The sequence below is a fragment of the Blennius ocellaris genome (genome assembly GCF_963422515.1).
Source record: "Blennius ocellaris genome assembly, chromosome: 9".
In the NCBI taxonomy this organism is placed as follows: Eukaryota; Metazoa; Chordata; class Actinopteri; order Blenniiformes; family Blenniidae; genus Blennius; species Blennius ocellaris.
The window spans coordinates 4,406,225-4,424,330 of record NC_137658.1 but is presented as its reverse complement, the minus strand read 5'-3'; the positions used below and the strand labels follow the sequence as shown (position 1 = coordinate 4,424,330).

Sequence of the window (18,106 nt, the reverse complement as noted above, 5' to 3'; positions counted from 1 at the left end):
CCCCGTGTTGTCTCGCCACCGTCCGCCGTCAGATCCGCACCGCGCCGCAGGGAGTCGTGATTGTTGTTGTTATCACCCGCAACGAGGACCGGGGACCGGGGACCGCGCCGGGACATGCCTCCTCCTCTTCCTCCTCCTCCTCCTCCTCCTCACAGCCTCCAATCCAGCGGACTCACGCTCTCCGAAACAAGCATGGGTAGGTTTGCGTGCGCGCGTGCTCGTGCTCGTGCAAGGTCAACGCGGCTGCAGCAGGTTTCATCAATTTATGTTCACGCGCTCGGTTCGGCGATTTCCTAATGCGTGATTAAAATTAAATAAATTAAATAAATAAATAAATAAAAAAAGAGCTTCATTTTCATTGTCCAGTTGCGCCGCGCGTCAGATCAGAACGCGCGAGACGCGTGTGACAGGTGCGATCAATAACAGTGTGATTGTGTGATAATAGCGGATCAACGCACGGAGCGTGTTTTCCTGGCCCAGGCCGCAGCGCGTCACTGCAGGTGCGGCGGAGTTGGATAACCACGAACCAGGGCAGCCTGGAGGTTTGACTCCGGAGCCTCAGCGCTGCTCGACCACCGACAAAAACACCGACGATACAAACGATCCGCTCCTGGAACGAGACATCCGTCCATTATTATAATTATTATAATTATTATTTATAAGACTCATTTTGTTTTATTTGCTTTTATATGGCCATACTTGTTAGGACAGTGTGGATGATTAACAAGTGGAAATATGGATTTGAAGTCAACATAAACGTGTGTGTGTGTGTGTGTGTGTGTGTGTGTGTGTGTGTGTGTGTGTGTGTGTGTGTGTGTGTGTGTGTGTGTGTGCGCGCGCGCGCGCGCGTGAATGGACTCCAATAGTAAATGGGTGGATGGTGTATTTGCTCCTCAGTGATGATTGATTATTTCTTTATTTTTGAGTTATGGACTGTTCCTATTTTTATTTTTATTAAAAAAAAATTTTTTTGGGGGGGGGGGGGGGGGGGCAATTTGGTATAAACCAAGGGTGTCAAACACATTTGAGTTCAGGAGCGACATGAACTGGTGAAATATTGTCAAAATAACCGTTAGGTTTTTCTTTGTTGTGGTGCAGCGTATATGTGATGAAAATATCTAATATTTTTGAAAAAAATAACCAAAAAAAGAACTTATGGAAATCAGTATAATCAATTACAAAGTACAAAAAGTCAATTTTAATGACACTTTAATATTAAAATGGTGAAAAATTTGTTTCAAAGTCAATGGACTTCACTTGTTTGCTTTTCATTTGTGTGAGCAACTTTACATCCTTTATCACATTCACACAGCCTGCTGCCATGCAACATGCTGTCACTCCAGTGGGAGCACATTCTTGCTCAAAGACACTTCAGCACGCGGGCAGGTGGAGATAGGAATTGAACCTGCAACCTTCCCAACTGGGAGACAGCTGCTCTACCAACCAAGCCATTCCAACAGGCTGGTTTCATGGGCCTTACATGTGACCCTCCTTGTTTACAACGTTTATATCACGTTTTCAGAACATCACACAACGTGACACATTGAGTAATTGTTTGTGTAACGATAGATACAACGGAACATAATGTTTCACGAACAGCTAAGATGGATTATTTCCACTTTTGCATGATTCGTGATGAAAGTGAATATGTTCCGGTTTCCTCGTCCATGATGATATAATTGATGTGTTCATGTTGGATTAGGACACAATTTTCTCTAGTGAATTTGATTTGAACATTTAAAACTTGAGCTTCATTGACTGACTATTCTAGTAAAAACATGTTGGATGAACATGGGAGCATCTATAAACCCTCCTCTACTTAATTGGTCATAAGAATAATAAATTAACCATCGTCTGGTTTATAAACAAAGCTTTATTCATGTTTTTTGTTGGGTTTATTTGACCTTTATGAGGATCAGACAATAACCAGATTCAATATGTTGTGTTCGAGACACATTATGATGCTCAATCTTTAACTTTACTTTGCTTATTTATTTATTTTTTTACCATTTAGAAGAAAATAAAAAGCTCATTTGAGGCTGTTATGTCACAAAGACTGTAAGTTTGTTTCAGACATTTTGTACCTTGTGAAAAATGCATGAGAAAAGTGTTTTTCTTTTTAAGAGCTTTACGCAGCAATGGAGGATTGATTGACTAATGGACCGGCCACGTACGAGGACGGAGCCTCCATGTCAGTGCAGTGGAGGGCCGAGGCTTTGCCGGCTGTCACGTTCAAGGAAAAGTCATATTTGGACACTTTTTAGAATCAGACCTGGAAAAAAAACCTCTGATTGCAGAGCGAGACGACAGTGTCTCTGTATGTTTGGGAGAATGAGTGCGTCCGCTTATATTTGGGCAAAACAAAAAGGTCCACATCATTTTTGGGGGGGGCGGTTTGAGGTCGGGATGTTCTTGACAGCTGAGTTCTCTTTTGAATTAACGACAGGTTTATTAAAGGCGAGTCAAGTATTATATTAAAGAAAAGAAAACCAGCCTCTATCAGCATGGTGTATTCAGGCTCAAGGTGTCGCAGTACCTTCATCAAAGCCATTTGGAAAAATTCTTTGTTGTGATCAAAGGAGTTTTCTTCTCAGACGTGTGGAATCACATCTGTGTTCAGTTCAGGTACAAAATGCTTCAGTTGAACATGGTTGCATTTTTATTTCCCAGTTTTATTGAAAAAAAGATTGGAATCGCTGTTCTGAGCAGAACTTTCTAGTGTCACTGATTTTTTTCCCCCAGTCATTTCCTCTTTAAAAGTAAAAATAAATCTATTACATCTTCATAAAAAGTGACTAATTTCACTTGTCTTTTAAATGTGGTAAACTACATATCCTGCTCTGACGTTCCAACTCTTTGGCAACAACAGTTTTCTTTAACATTTTATTGCAGCAAATCATTTGAGAATCCCTTTAATCAATTAACAATATAAACATCATCACGTTCTTTTTGTTGTCGGCTGTCCGGTTGTGTAAAATAGTTGCGTGGCAGTGTGACGGTGTAATCTTTACTGTTGTCGTCCCGCTTGTTCTGCAGACATGTTTTTCTGGGTCATTAGTCTCAGAGCGATGTCCTTCATTCTGCAGGCCTGTAGTGACGGTGACAAAATGAATCTGCAGTAACAAATACGTGAGAGGAAATAATGACGTCTCCACCTTTCTCACTTTATGAGGCTCAACCTCGCCAGGTTTTAAAATTTGGCGGTACAGGCGATTCATATTCCATCGCCTCTTTGAAAAGTCGTGATTTGAAAAAAACAGATTGTTGTATGGTAACTTTTCACTCCTCGAAACATGATTTTGTGTAGTTAAACTGTATTTTGTATGTATTGTATGAAACCTACAGATGGGTATTAATTTGCATTTATACCCATATATGTATATATATATATATATATATATATATACAGTAACTTTGGCCTTGTCTTTGAAATAATGTTAAATCTAATCTGCTATTTCTGAAGAGCTGCGGCTTCCCCGCCTTCAAACGTTTTGACATGGATCAATATAGAAAGCCTCTTTAATGTAATTGTATCAGTGGTGGATGGGCTTCTTATATGTGCTTTGAGGTTTAAAACACAACAGACGTAAGTCAAGTCGAGGCCTTTATTTGTCACAAACAACGATTTTACATTGTAAAATGTGCAGTGGAATGTTTTAAGTACCAAAACGACAGTTTTTATGGGATGGAAGAATAGAAATAAAAAAAAAAAAGCAAGAACACACATAATGAAAATGACATACTATGCGATATTAATAATGATAAATGAAAAGAAAATAAGAAAATGCAGGTACACAAAAGATAAATAGATGTAGAAATATGAGTAGGCCAGTGTTAAATAGTGCAAATAAATGGAATATACAAGGGAATTTGCCGGATCTTTCAGCAGGCAGACAGCCTGAGGGAAGAAGCTCCTCCTTATCCTCTCTGTTCGTCTTCAGGCTGCGGTAACGCCGCCCTGCTGGCGGCAGAGAGAACAGTCCCACGGCTGGGGGTGGGTGGGTGACCTTTGACCCGCGTGGTTTGTTGTGAATATCCAGCATGAATGGACGTGGCCGTGAAGCCGCGACTGCATCAGACCTTCGGATGTTTCACATGTTCGCTTCACCTCCTGGCACTTTGGGTCTCTTTTTTCCATCCTTGGGAGGAAAAAAAACGACACAAGGAGAGAGATAGCGACTCGACGCGACTTAAAAAGCAGCCGGTGCTTTGATAGCGAGCCCCCGACGTCCCTCGACAGAACCGCCCGTCCGTTTAAAGAGCGGGGCGTAACTCCAGTCGCCCGTCTCCGTAACGACTTCCCACGATGTCACGGCCTGGACTTGGTTTATGGTCGCCCGCCCTCTCCTGGAATGGCCAACGGCGCCACGTGACCGCAATGTTGTCGCTTGTTGCGTTCGCAGGGTCCTTTAAGAGGAGGAAGAGGAAATCCATCATCGTGACGGTGATGCTGCTCATCGTGTCTGTGCTCATACTCATCTTCGGCCTGGCGGCGACGACCAGGACGCAGAACATCACAGTGGGCGGCTACTACTCAGGACTCATAGTGAGTGTACACTCACACACACACACACACACACACACACACACACACACACACACACACACACACACACACACACACACACACACACACACACACACACGCACAGACGCCTGTTGGCTGTCAGAGTTCATAATCAGCGAGGCGAGAGTGTTTTCAGCTCTTCCCGCTCTCGGTTCCTGATGATCTTCATTACCGAAGGTCTCCGAGGGCCACGTTTTCCGCCACATTCATTATTCAGCACCGCTGTCATTAGACGCCGAGCGAGGCAAAGTGTCTGAGTCCGTGAATTTTTTTTTTTTTTTTTTTTTCTTTTCGGCTCTCAGCCCCTCCGCCTTACGTAAGGAGTTGGATTTCTGAAAGCGGTTCACCGTTTAACTCATTAAAACATCATTTGAGGAGCTGAAACTTTAAAACGAGGACTTTTAATAGAGGCCCGAGGAATGATTATACCATTATTGTTGATAAGTAGCTGTTTCTTTTGCTTGTGAGACGCCTCCGTCTGATTATGAAGTTCCACTCAAAAGTGAAAAAGAAAAATAATACAGAACAAAATTAAATTATAGAAGCAAACTACTGGTGACTATGTTTGATTACAGCAGGGGAAAAAAACACTAATAATAGACTATTGGAGGTGTGAAAGGATGAAGGATGATAATGGGATAAGTTGTTATGACTGAAGGTAATTGTTGAAATGACGTCGTAGATGTTGCCTATATCTGAATTCCTGCTTCACAGTGCGTCGCAATGCAAAGCTGTGCTATAACCAAGTTATATCAACGCAGTAACGGTCCTTTTCTCTCTCCTTCCAGCTGGGCTTCGGCTCTTTTCTGGGAATCATTGGTGCTCATTTGATAGAGAACAAGAGGCAGATGGTAAGAGGACTCATAAGATCTCTGTGCATTGAGATCGTCTTTACCGCCACACGTTGTTTAAACTACAATCCAACCCTCCCCCCGCCCCCCCCCCCCCCCCCCCCCGCGTTACAAGCGACAATGTGCGGCGGCGGCAGACTCGTCTTAAGGAGGCTCATGTTGAGCAACTCTCCCAGACTGGAGTGGGGATGCAGCCAGAAATAGAAATAGGGTGTAAGTGGAGGAGGACAGATGTCTGCATGGGAATGTGAAGGAAGGAAACTGCAGAGGAGCAGAGCAGGTGGTGGTGGTGGGGGGGGGTCTGTCAGAGCTGGCATGAAGAATGACCCGGTGGCGTGACGCCGTTTCCCAGGGATTGGCTCCCTGGCGAGGGGGGGTGGGGGTGTTCCAGCTGACCGGGCGGCGGCGCCACGCTCCCGTTTCTCCACAGAAAGTCTGGTCACAGGGAGAATGTGCTGACGCCGCCTCACAGCCTGACTGGTGACAGTTCCGCCGCCCATAAAACTTATCCTTCCAGACACGTATTACACACAAACACTGATCACGTCACTCACATTTTCTAAATGCCGGAGTCTCCAACGTACCGCGCCAACTGCTGCCGACATAATTTATGAAAAGTTGATTACATTTACAATATTTAATTTTCCCAGTGACAGAAATCCCCAACAATCCTGAATAAATCTAGACGGTGGAGAACGAAGGTCTTCATTGTGAACTGATCTGATCCTTGCATCTTTCAGTCTGAGCCGATATTTATCTGAGACAGCAGACGACAGCAGCAACGTGTGCTCTGATTGCTTTAATTCAGATTTTATTTTGCACTTACTTTCACACATTTAAACAATTTCCTGTTATTTAGCTTTTCTCTCGTTATCGTTAGTCCACAAACACTGTATCCAAAGTTTATTGCCCAAAAATCCAGCTTTTCCTTGATTTTCATCCATTTGAATATTGGATCACAGGAGCTGCATTCAGAATCTGCTGTGTCCGTGCGAGCTGGACTGGCTCCGCCCACACAAGCCCATCTTGGGAAGATGTGCCCGATAGTGTAAATGTGGGAGGAGTCACAGGGATAGGGTCAGGGTTTTCTTACCATCCACGGGTTCAGGCACTCACCGTGGTGCAACCAGGTAACGTCTCAACTGAAGCCCGCCGCAAACACGTGAAGCCGATGTTTTCCTCCCCCGCAGCTCGTGGCGTCCATCGTCTTCATCAGCTTCGGAGTGGTGGCCGCCTTCTGCTGCGCGATAGTCGACGGGGTTTTTGCAGCGAGGCACATCGTGAGTATCCCCCAAAAGCCTCCGCTTATTTAACTTAACCAATAAATTATGGATATGAACAACAGTGCTATGCAATGGCAAAACTTATTAATCAATACCTGTCCCATTAAAGACGTACAATAAAACTTAAGCGCTCATTATGTGGAAGGCCGAGCGAGCGAGATAGAGAGAAAGAGAGAGAGAGAGAGAGAGAGAGAGAGAGAGAGCTGCCGCACCCTGTTCCAGAGAAACCATATATTTTGTGGTAGAGGGAAACTATTCTCTAAATGCAAAGTACATGAAACAATAAATAACCACTAATGCACTCTTAAAACAATTATGCTGAAATAATGTATGGGCTGAGTAAAAAAAAAGAAAAAAAAAGAAAAGAAAAATGAGATCATCATTACACACCCGGTGGTGTGAGTGAAATGTAAAATGGAAATTTCCCTCTCAGTGTTTTGGACTCCGAGTGATAAAAGTGTTGAATGGAGGAAAGTGCAGCGCAGCAACGTGATGCAGTTTCATCTGTTGCGTGTTTATCAGGATTTTAAGTGCGTTATCACACTCTTTGCTTGGTTTTCCCCCTCCGGGCACGTTAAGTTCAGATAACAGAATTAAATGCATGTTGGGCCGTTGTCATTAATTCATAGAGCTGATTGGGTGTCGTTACGTGTAAACTGGTTGATTTGCATCTGGAGTGTTTGGTTTTTTGTGTGTTTTTTTTCTTCCTTTAACCATCTTGACGCTCGTGCAAGTCTCTGGAAGAGCAGACAAATAGGATTAAGCTCGATTACTGAGTAAGACGAGACTGTGGAGCATACAAGAGGATATCAAGATGGGCTGTTTCAAACATCGTTTGAAAAAGTGACTTTATAACATAGAAGTGAAACATGAACCCAAAAGGGCCTCGTTGCTCTGCTTATTGCTTTTCACAATAAAGATAAAAATAGAAGAAGCTTTATCGACTCCGATAAGTTCGCATGCATGGAGCCAATCTCGCAGAGTTCAGAAAGAGACATATTTATCATTAATAGGATGGTTTTTGCCATAAACAGAACAAAGGAGAAGCATCGTAACATTTAAGTGCAGCACCTCCAGCAAACGCTTTTCCATCAAATAAAGTAACTATACTAATTACTGTTAATTTCATGTTTTATATAGATGTATTTTTCTTGTAATTCAGTTTTTATTGATTTTTTTAACAATAACAACACAAAATATATAAATAATACAATATATTAAAATATAAATACCAGCCATTAAACTAAAATGAATTGAGGTAGAAATGTTAATCAGTACAAATATTCACAGGATAAGCATTGGCGGTGTATATTGATGTATTTTGATTTAATTTGAGGCCATGGCTTTCCTCCTCGTACCACTAGAGGGAGCTCATGTAACACTCAGTTGGAGAATCAATGAAGTGGAGCTCAATGCTGCTATTGAATTTACTAAGTACATTTTCAGATGTGAATTTATTGTAGGTGTAAATTAAGTTCAGGAAATATGTTTTAGTGTAAAACCACCATTGGTACAATGACGACGAGAAACTTAACAGATATTTCAACTCATGGGCCTGTTAAGAGTCCAGCCTTGTATTTCTTATGGAGATAAACAGTAGTTAGTAATGTTAATGTTAATAATTTTGGAAACAGTGATCAGTTGTAGCATTTTATATTTGTTAATTGTTATAAAATGTAATGTAATATATATAATACAATATAATGTAAAATGTAACAAGACGCTGTTACACTTTAAAACCTTTTTATATTGTAATAGTTGGTTGTAATTTCATTGCAACATAGTGAGTCAAAGATTTATGGTTTGGACTATTTATTTAGACGTATGTCTATATACAGATTCTGTAATTTATTTATGTATTGCCCACGTCATTTATGCTCTTCTGTTCTCAATAATCTGTAATCTATTTCTCCAATCATTACTAAAATGATGTATAACATTAAACATATTAAGATGACGTTTTAATTCCTGTTCAATCTTTTTACATTATTGACCAGTTCTTACATTTCGGGTTTTACTGCTTTATATTTTTATAACAATTTGGGTCGTGACGTAATGACGTTTCACATGCACTCGGTTCATGGCTCCAAACCCAACAGATGAAGCGTTAACTCAGTGAAAGGCGGCGCCGTCGTCCTCCTTATCGCTGGATATTTTGAGTTTTGCTCACAAGGCGACGCCACGTCAACGAGGTTGTCTTTCCCCTGCAGGACCTCGGGCCGCTGTACGCCGGCCGCTGCGACTATCACTCCAGCGAGTCGTCGTCCGACCGCGACGTAAGAAAACTGCAGTTTCACTCAGCCTTTTTTCACCAAGCGTGACGTTTAAAAGCCGGTTTCCTTGCCGGCGCGCCGGCGAGGAATCTAGAGCTCAGAGAGACGGCACATGTCATGATTTCTGACCTCCAGGTGCCCTGCCAGACGTCGCGCACCTCCTGCAACCTGCGCGTGAAGAGCAACACCTGCTACTGCTGCGAACTCTACAACTGCGGGAAGTGAGTCGAGCATGCACACACACACACACCTACACATACCTCCCTGACTCGCTTGTGATTGCTTGTGATGTTTGATGTGTGCTTTTCGGGGGCGTCTTGTGGGAGACTTTCAGCCTTGAATTGTATTAGAACAAGAATCTTCTTTGTGTTCTTTTTAACCTTTGTTTCAGAGAACATCCTCTTATGGGACTTCAGAATAAAGATGTTTTGAAAAAGTTTAGGAAATCATCCATGATTTGGAAGTAGGTCCCCTCTTTTATAGACCGATGATGCCCATTATTGATCAACTCATATCCCCCTCCTCCCCCCCAACCCCCCATATCATAGAAATGTGTTTTGCAGCACCATATCCTCTGCATGTTTATTCACTCAAACCCTCAATCATATTCACTCTTCTCAGCTCTTTAGCATCTGTAACAGTGCAAAAAAAACAAAAGTCACGGCTTGTTTACCACCTCTCTGAGTCCTGTTGACATAATAGTTCAAAATAAACTCTTGTCAGTGATTTTTGAGGCCTGACTGCAGATTGTTCCCCCCTCCCTCTCCGTCCTCTTTGTCCCACCGACCGGCGCAGCCGTGTGGAGGTGATCGGAGGCTACCATGAGTACACGGACGTGAAGAGCTGCCAGGACGTGGTGCACCTCTACCACCTGCTGTGGTCCGCCACCATCCTCAACATCGTGGCTCTCTTCCTGGGCATCATCACCGCCGCGGTGCTGGGGGGCTTCAAAGACATGGTGCGTCCAGCGAACGGCGTAGAGTGTTTATCGTGGCGATACAGTCGTGACTTTTCAATGGTGTCGATCGATCCGAAAGCAAATCTGCGCTTTAACGTCTCTCGCCAGACGCCGTCTGCTGCCTCGGAGAGCAGCTCTGAGCCGGAGGCCATCGCCGCTCCGGTCCAAGTGGCGCGCCCTACGCCCGCCACGTCGGCCAACTCCTACCGCCACGCCGCCCCCTGCCTGCCGCCGTACACCGCCTACGACCTGCAGGTACACGCTGCGGCGTTCAGCACGAGTTTGTCACCGTGGAAGTCGCGTTCACGTTCTGTCAGAAAAGGCACAGAAATTTCACAGTCTAGTAGAAAAATTTACAGAAACTCAAAATGTCTCCTTGTTAATGCAATTTTTTAAATTTGTAGTTATGGTATCAGGGTTTAACTGCCTAAATGCGCAAAGAAACCGATCAAAAGAAATCCTGAAGCAACATTTGCAATATACATTCCCATAATACGACTACATCGTATCAAGCATTCACATTATTTTCACCCAAAGCAGACACAAATGCACTAAAGTGAAAGAAAAAAAAAAGCACTGAGAGCTTTAAAGACAATATGAATATGCTAGTGATTAAAACCAGCTGCCGTTAAAATGAATGCTCTCCCGTTTGCAGCCGGGCTCCTACTTGTTCCCCGACTCCTCGGGCCTTTCGGACGACTCCCAGTCGGGCGCCAGCCACCTGTGGCCCACCATGATCCCCCCACGCTACTCCCCTCCCCACAACCATCCCGACGAGAAGCCGCCGCCGTACAGCCCGTGAAAGAAGGGAGACTCCCGGAAGGTTGTCGGGACGCTGAGCCGGGCATTTTGGTAGTTTTTTTTTTTTTTTCTTCTTCCCCTCACTGTGATATAGAAAAGAAGGCGGAGGAGGACAGCAATGGCCGCCAGAGCATGCCAACACCGTGCGAGTGCACACACACACACAACGGAGAGGGAGATGACCTGCTCACAGCCAGGACTGTTTACACATCTATCTGCCTTAATGCAAACGGACTTCTGCTGGACTCAACTGTACACACACACACACACACACATAAAAAAAACAAAAAAACAACTCTCCTGCAACTTGAGCTTTACCTTCACCTTTTGCAAAAAATGGTCAACACAAAAACATCATCCTCACCTGGACTGATATGTGAGATTAATGCAAAACCAAAAGCTTCGGTGTCTTCACCTCGACGTGGAACCGCTAGAATAATTCAAAAGTGTAGTCGTAGGCCCGAGCACTCAGTTTCTGTAGCAGTTAATCGTGTCTGTGTACAATTATTAAAGGCAGGTATGACATAACGTCTGTACAGCAGTATGATATCCAGTATAGCGGTTAGGCCTGAGGTATTCAAACACGATATATCTACACCATGCAGTAGGGGTTGAGGCCAAAACAATGAAACGTGTTCTATTTCCCCGCTTCCAAGCTTTAAAACAGGTAAGCGCATACACAAACGTCTCTCTCTCTCTCTTTTCATTTGTAAGTAGCAGTAATATCACATCTAGGAGCTCAATGTGTCGTCACGAGGGAACATTAGGTCCCGTTCACAGGACGTTTCACGTGACACGTAATCCCTTAAAAAAAAAAAAAAAAAGTGAGTTTACACTGCAGCGATGGGAGTCAGTCTGCCGGGCCACTCGAGGGCGCTGTTGCTTGATTTTGTAAAGAAACCACTCAGACGTGTGCAGAGAACAATACGCTATAAACGTGAAAACAAAAATGGAGAGCACCCGACATCTGTGTGGACTGACGACGCATCGGAAGCTATCAGGGGTGAGTCTCGACTATAAAACTACTGATATGGACGATAAAACTAGAATACGGACCATGAGTCATACCACTACGGCCGCCATGTTTGTTTACAAGTGGATTTGAGGGGGGTGTACGCATGCGCAGTGAGAGAGCTCATAGCCTCCAGCTGTCTCTGCAGGAGGGAATAATAGCGACTGTGAAATAATCTTTCCACCTTGGGAGCCGGGATAAAAAAAAACTTTGTGGATACAGTGCCTCTGCACACTGGTGTCATGTAAATGGACCCCCCCCCCCCAAAAAAAAAAGTGAAGAATGTTTTACAGATGCACTTGTATTCGTTGTCGTGAAAACGGGGCCAAAAGCAGAGGTGAACAGTGCTGGATTCACTGATCAGGGGTGGCAGATGCTTTAAAATAAATACATAAATAAAGAGAAAAGGCGCGGGGGAATCGTGAACCTTCTCAAAAACAATCCGGTCGGTTTTCTTCACTGCTTTTTATCATTTCAGACAAACACATTCTAAAGAGCCGATGGAGAGTCGGCTCCTTTTTTTTTTTTTTTTTTTTTGGTCGTCTTGCCATTAAAGGTTGTTTTGTGGAATTCACACAGTGCGTTTCGTCAGTCTGTTCTTCTATTTTCGTCATACGGTGTTTCAGTGACAATGGTCGGGAGACGACGCTGCAATGAGTAAACAGAAGTTAATATGCTGATGACGGTGAATTTATTTAGCATCAGATCACGGAGCAAAAATAAACACGTAACAGTCAACAACACCCTGCTGTTAATCTGTTTATTGACCAAACAAACCCTGAATGGTTTCATTTGATGACACGGAATAGAGTCCCATGTTAGCACTACTTTCACTTGTACTGACCGACCATTAACACGAATGGAAACACAAAGTAGAAAAGAAAAGAAAAGAAAAGGAAAAACAAACAAAAACATTACAGCAAAAAAAAAAAGAAAAAGAAAAAAAGACAAGCTAAGTGCTATTTGTTGGGCTGCAAAGATCCTCAACCTCAAGTCAATTATCATCACTTCTGTTCTGCGTGACAAAGCAGGTTTTTAGATACAAATAACAGACATTAAAATGTCTCCGAAAATAAAATAAAAACTTATATGAACTAGGGTGTTCAAACAAAACCGGACAAGAATCTGTCAAATTAAATAATTAAAACGTACTTTGTCCCCAAGACCCGACACACTGAAAAAATAAATTTCAGTTCATATTTACATCATTTCATACACAAGTGAATTTAATTTAAAATTCACCCGACACACTTCTCACCGTCAATACGTTTAAAAACCCGCAGGCAATCACAGTGGAGGGGGGGGGGGGACGTCACATTTAAATTCTTTTTTTTACGTCTGCTGCTGCAATCTTCACTTAAATACTATTGGAAACACTGGAAACGGGACTTTATACTGCAGATCCATGCCTCCGCGGCTTCCTTACACCACCGTGGGCATTTATTGATTCATTAATACCAACTGTTGTGATTTTAAGCTTCCACGTCTGCCATTTAGAAAAGCGGAGGAACTCGAGTAAAAAGGTACGGTCACATTACGCTTCCATCCGCTCGCTTCCTGGAGCTTCAATCAAAAGCCGAGCGCCGGCGGCTTGAGCGTCGGGTTTCCTGTTTTTGGTGGCCACGTTCAGCTGGGAGCCTCTTGAGTGCAACACTGCAGGGTTTTTACTGTGACCAGACGTAATAAACGATCATATGGAGACATTTAAAACCCAGTAAATGGCGATGGTTGGGGGAGGAAAAGAAAAACATAAAACGAAGCTGACGGGAATTAATCAAATTAGTAACATGAACTGATGAAAATGATGCGGTGCATTCAGTCGATGCATTCGACCAAAGCTACTTTGACTAGAGTATTCTTCGCTACCGTGGAAACACTTAATGCGACCGTACCTTGAACCGACACCTTCGACAGTTAGACATCGTCTGATCTGACATGAAAACCGGAAACAGAAACCGGGGGGGGGGGGGGGGGGGGGGGTTGGGGCACGTGAAAGGCACAAGACGGAGCAGCGTCTGCCGCTCAGTACGTCTCTGGTATATCGAAGTCAAACTCCACCCTCTGCGGCGGGTGGCTCATGCCGGACTCCAGCCGGGCGGCGGCGTCCGGCGGCATGAGGGCGCCGGGCTCCACGAAGGCGTCGTCCCAGCTCAGCATCCGGCTCTGGGCGGACGAGTTGACGGCGTTGCCCATCGACGGGATGTGATGCAGGCTGCCGTCCTCCGATATGACGGGGAGGCCCAGCCCGTCCGTAGTCCACGAGTACGACTTCATCTGCAGCGTCTTGCAGGGCAGCAGGCGGTACAGGTTGTTGTCCTTGTCCTCCTTCGCCTTCCTGCCGCTGGGGTCCTGATTGTGCGCCTGCTTGCAGTGGGTGGAGAGCAGCTGGTAGTTCAGGAACGTTTCGTTGCACAGCAGGCACTGGTAGCGCCGCTCCCCCGTGTGGCTGATCTCGTGCTTAGTTCTGTACTCGGCGAGGGCGAACACCTTATTGCAGTAGCGACACGGGTACTTTTTCTCCCAGGAGTGCGTGTTGAAGTGGCGGCGGAGGCTCGTCAGGCACACGTACGGCCGCTTGCAGACGATGCACACGTAGAACGTCTTGCCGTCCATGATGAGCTCGTAGTGGTCCTCCAGCTCCGACTTGGTCTTCTTCTTGTTCGGCCCGCCCGTCACCGGCACCGGGTTTTTCTCAAAGGGCTTCAGGGGCGTGGCCATCATCGACCTCTTCCCCTTGTTGAGTTTCGAGCCGCCTTCGCCGGGGTCGTCCTTCACTGGCACGATGTCGTACGTGTCTTCGCCGATGTTGGCGTACACTTTGCACCCCGACGAAATGGAATCGATTTCCGTGGCCGTGTCGAGCGTCACCGTCTTTTTCGCCGTCACGGCCGGTTTGGGAATGTTAGTCAGAGTTGATGGACTTGCGTGAACGTCGGTGAGTCTTATTTTGAAATCCCCCTCTTGGGACGACGCCGATACCTGCTTCTTATGGACGCCCATTAAGTCGCTGCTCTCGCAGGAGTGAGAGGCGCTCGACGGCTCCGGGGTGAAGTTCCCGGGTCGGGCCGGCGTGGCGGGGGCACTTCCCGATGAGACTCGCGCCGGGGAGGAAGCGACGTTGGAGCTGCTGTCTGGGCTGCGTAGCGGACTGCTGCTCACCGCGCTCGGGTTGGTGCAGGCGACGGCGGGAGCCTTTGCCGAGTCCGAACTCGACGGCGTCGCGTTCTTTGCGTCCGGTTTGACGGCGTCGCCGGTCGATTCGGCACTCGGCTTCGGTGGGACCGTCTCCGAATCCCCGTCCAAGTTGATGATCTCAACGGGCTTCTGGCTGGCGGCTCTGGTCTGAGAGTCCGACTGCGAGACGAACATCACGTCGTTGTCCGAGTCCTCGCCGTCGTCGTCGTCGTCCTCCTCCTTTTTGGTCTGGTTGAACTCCTCCGCAGATATGGAGAAGCTCTCGGTGATGACGGGCATCGTCTCCGTGGCGTCGTCGCCTTTGTCTTCCGTCTCCTTGGACAGACCCGGCAGGCCCTTCACATGTGTCAGCGGCGTGCCCAGGTTAGCGATGAACTTGACCCCCAGAATCTGCCCGGCGTTTATGAGCTCCTCCAGCATGTCTGAGCGGACCCGGTAGAGCTTCGAGCTGTATATGTAGTTGAGGATCTGCTCAAAGATTTCCGGCTTGATGAAGTTCATCTCGATCACCTGTCCGGCCACGCTGAACAGCTGGTGGAAGTACGTGCTCGAGGCAGAGAGGATGGTCTTGTGAGCTCGGAATTTCTTGTCCTGTATGATGATGGTGACGTCGCAGAACAATCCATGGCTCCGCTGATCGTTCATGGACTTCAGCACGGTGGCTGCGTACTGCGTGTCAGTCGCCGATATCAGCTTTAGATTTGGCATGTCTGCAAAGAGAAAAAAGAATAAAATAAAAAATTCATGCATCTAATTACACAGGGGGGAAAAAAACGACATTAAAATAGCACTTGACAGGACATACATATATAAAGTTCAAGGAGTTGGCTTCAACTTGCATCATTTTAATTTTCAAACAGTTACAAACCACTGCAGGAAAGAAAACCTGACGCTGTCAAGACTTTTAATATTTTATATTTGTCAATTTATTGGTTAGTTTTTACTTACTAGTGTTACATACTCGTAACAGAAAAATCCAAGAAACAAAGGTTAATATTTCTCGTTGACTTAAAATAAATAAACAGAATGACTAATCTAGTCAGGAGTGGTGAAAGGCAACAGCAGCAGAGAACCTGAATGCAATCCAGTTTATCTCACAGCAAAGCCTGAAAAACGTGAAATGTTGGCACAACAGGGCAGGAATCTCTTTTAAAGTATTCATTAGAATTAATTGTTAAATGTTTTTCTTAATCGCGTTTTAACCAACTAATTTGTTTAGATTTACAATTACACAGACAAAAGGGAGATAACCCTACCACTTAATTAAGGAGCGTCTGTGATAAATGATATTGAAGATCCGTTAAAAAGCTGTTAAGACACACTTCTGTCATTTATAACACTTTAATCCTCTGGGTATAAATGTGCTTATGTAATGAATTTTCTGGATCCATATCTTAGACGTTAGTAAGGTTCTAGAGACCTGCGATGCTCAGGGCAGAGACAGCATTCAAAGCAACACAAACAATTGTTGGTCAACACAAACAAAAACGTATCCCCAGAAAAGACGCTCGCTTATCGATTGTCAGGTTTATCAACGATATCAACTTTCACACCCCTGTGACATCAAACGAGACACGAAAGGCATTAATCGAGCTTCAGTTGGACGTCAAAGAGATTAAGGTGAACGTGTAATTGTTGTGTAATAAAGTGTAAACACTGCTGTTAGCATGCTAACAAAGGTAGCCGGGCCTCGTTAATGAATGCGGCCTGTTGATTAGCATCTCGTTAGCTTCACAATGCTCACAGACCGCTGTTTTGAAAAAATAAAACGCCTAAGATTGCTACCGCAGCCATAGAAGATCGCGTCTTTTACCTGCAGCCGTGATGCTGTTCGCCCGGACTGCACAGGACCTCAGCCACCTGCCGTTTTATTGAACTTATGTGGCTTCAAACAAAAGCTAAGTGCTGCGGACAGCCTCAGCACTTCCGCCCGGACCGTGCGCAAAAGCCACCACCAGGGGGCGCGCTCGAGCGATCAAGCTGAAAAGATGTTTCTTTTTTTTTAATTGAACAAGAACGTTTACAAACTCCAGTGGTAGCAGCATGCAATGATCCATCACAAAAGGATTAAGCAAAACATTAAAAACAAACAAACAAACAGAAATATAGTGGGGTTATTAGCAGTCAAAAGGGCGTGAATAAACTACAGGTTAACGATCACAAACATATTCATCTGTGCTTTTCACATTGAAATCAAATCAAACGAGAAATAGACATATTTTTGGATAGAAAAATAGACTATAAACTCATTTTAAAGCAATTAATGAGATGTCTAAATTGTTAACATCATTGATTTTGAGGGAAATTCTTAATGTCAATTTCTGTTCTTTCTGTGAATACCACAAGTATCAGAAACCAGTTAAAAATGTATATATTTATTTTGCCAAAACAAAGGTACAGATCTTTATTTTGTTCAAGAAAGTTGAATCATTGAATCATTTTGGAGGCGTCAACGGGGGAGGAAACGTGCGGTTTTCCTATAGAATTAATAGATCAGCAGGGGGCGCTATATCACATGGAAAATGTAAGGGTCATATCATTAAACACCGCTCAGATACATGGTAGGTGGATAATCCTTCTTGTGGACATACACCACTCTCAGTTTGTTATTACGAACTCATATGAAATATAATTCTATTATCGACAATAGAGCTTTTTAATAGAACAATTAATCAGCAGTGTTTCCTCCAGCAAATGTAATATGAGGTGATGATTTTAATACAGTAATGGATGAAAACATAGATTGATACCCCCAGAGGAATGATGAAATAATCAACTGTTTAAAATTCGTTTGAAATTGAATACTATTATTGAAAAATATTGGAAGCAAGTGATTTCAGAAAGTTTTGGGAAGTAATGAAATTCGAAGAAAATACAGAAAAAGAATCCCAGATAATCACAAACGTAACCAAATTATCTGAGAAAACAAGCTCCTCTGGGGAGGAACTGGGAGAACTGACAGGAGAAAAATGCACTAAATCCGTTTTTAACTAGGGGAAAAAAAAATGAAACTTTGATTTATCCTCCATCTCTAAACTTACAATTGAAAATATGTGAAAACAAACAACATATCTCCTGTTATGTTGCTGAGTTCTATCAGTTGTTTATTGAAGGAACTGAAAAGGACATTTAAGGTATTCAGAACAATTTTAAGGTAGTTTATGAC

The 18,106-nt window shown here is 44.2% G+C and overlaps 2 protein-coding genes across 3 annotated transcripts; one reads left to right on the top strand and one right to left on the bottom strand.

Moving 5' to 3' along the window:
* tmem255a (transmembrane protein 255A) lies at nucleotides 1-12,216 on the top strand. Of its 2 annotated transcripts, XM_080502050.1 has the most exons (10): nucleotides 1-196; nucleotides 4,404-4,546; nucleotides 5,356-5,418; nucleotides 6,609-6,698; nucleotides 8,912-8,977; nucleotides 9,110-9,195; nucleotides 9,366-9,437; nucleotides 9,770-9,932; nucleotides 10,041-10,187; nucleotides 10,588-12,216. In XM_080502050.1, exons 1-10 carry the CDS (start codon nucleotides 115-117, stop codon nucleotides 10,732-10,734), a joined length of 1,059 nt encoding a protein of 352 aa, XP_080358176.1. In that variant the 5' UTR covers nucleotides 1-114; the 3' UTR covers nucleotides 10,735-12,216. The 2 variants fall into 2 exon arrangements, with proteins under 2 accessions (XP_080358176.1, XP_080358177.1); XM_080502051.1 differs by lacking the exon at nucleotides 9,366-9,437.
* Nucleotides 12,217-12,572: 356 nt separating this feature from the next.
* zbtb33 (zinc finger and BTB domain containing 33) lies at nucleotides 12,573-16,888 on the bottom strand. The gene is made up of 2 exons (XM_080502049.1): nucleotides 16,754-16,888; nucleotides 12,573-15,650 (listed from the first exon to the last, which is right to left on the bottom strand). Exon 2 carries the CDS (start codon nucleotides 15,646-15,648, stop codon nucleotides 13,768-13,770), a length of 1,881 nt encoding a protein of 626 aa, XP_080358175.1. The 5' UTR covers nucleotides 15,649-15,650; nucleotides 16,754-16,888; the 3' UTR covers nucleotides 12,573-13,767.
* Nucleotides 16,889-18,106: the final 1,218 nt, after the last annotated feature.

Coding starts and splice junctions, on each gene's coding strand:
- zbtb33 (XM_080502049.1), bottom strand. CDS start 15,648: ATGCCAAATCTAAAGCTGATATCGGCGACTGACACGCAGTACGCAGCC.
- tmem255a (XM_080502050.1), top strand. CDS start 115: ATGCCTCCTCCTCTTCCTCCTCCTCCTCCTCCTCCTCACAGCCTCCAA. Junction 4,547..5,355: donor GCTACTACTCAGGACTCATA/GTGAGTGTACAC, acceptor CTCTCCTTCCAG/CTGGGCTTCGGCTCTTTTCT. Junction 5,419..6,608: donor TAGAGAACAAGAGGCAGATG/GTAAGAGGACTC, acceptor CCTCCCCCGCAG/CTCGTGGCGTCCATCGTCTT.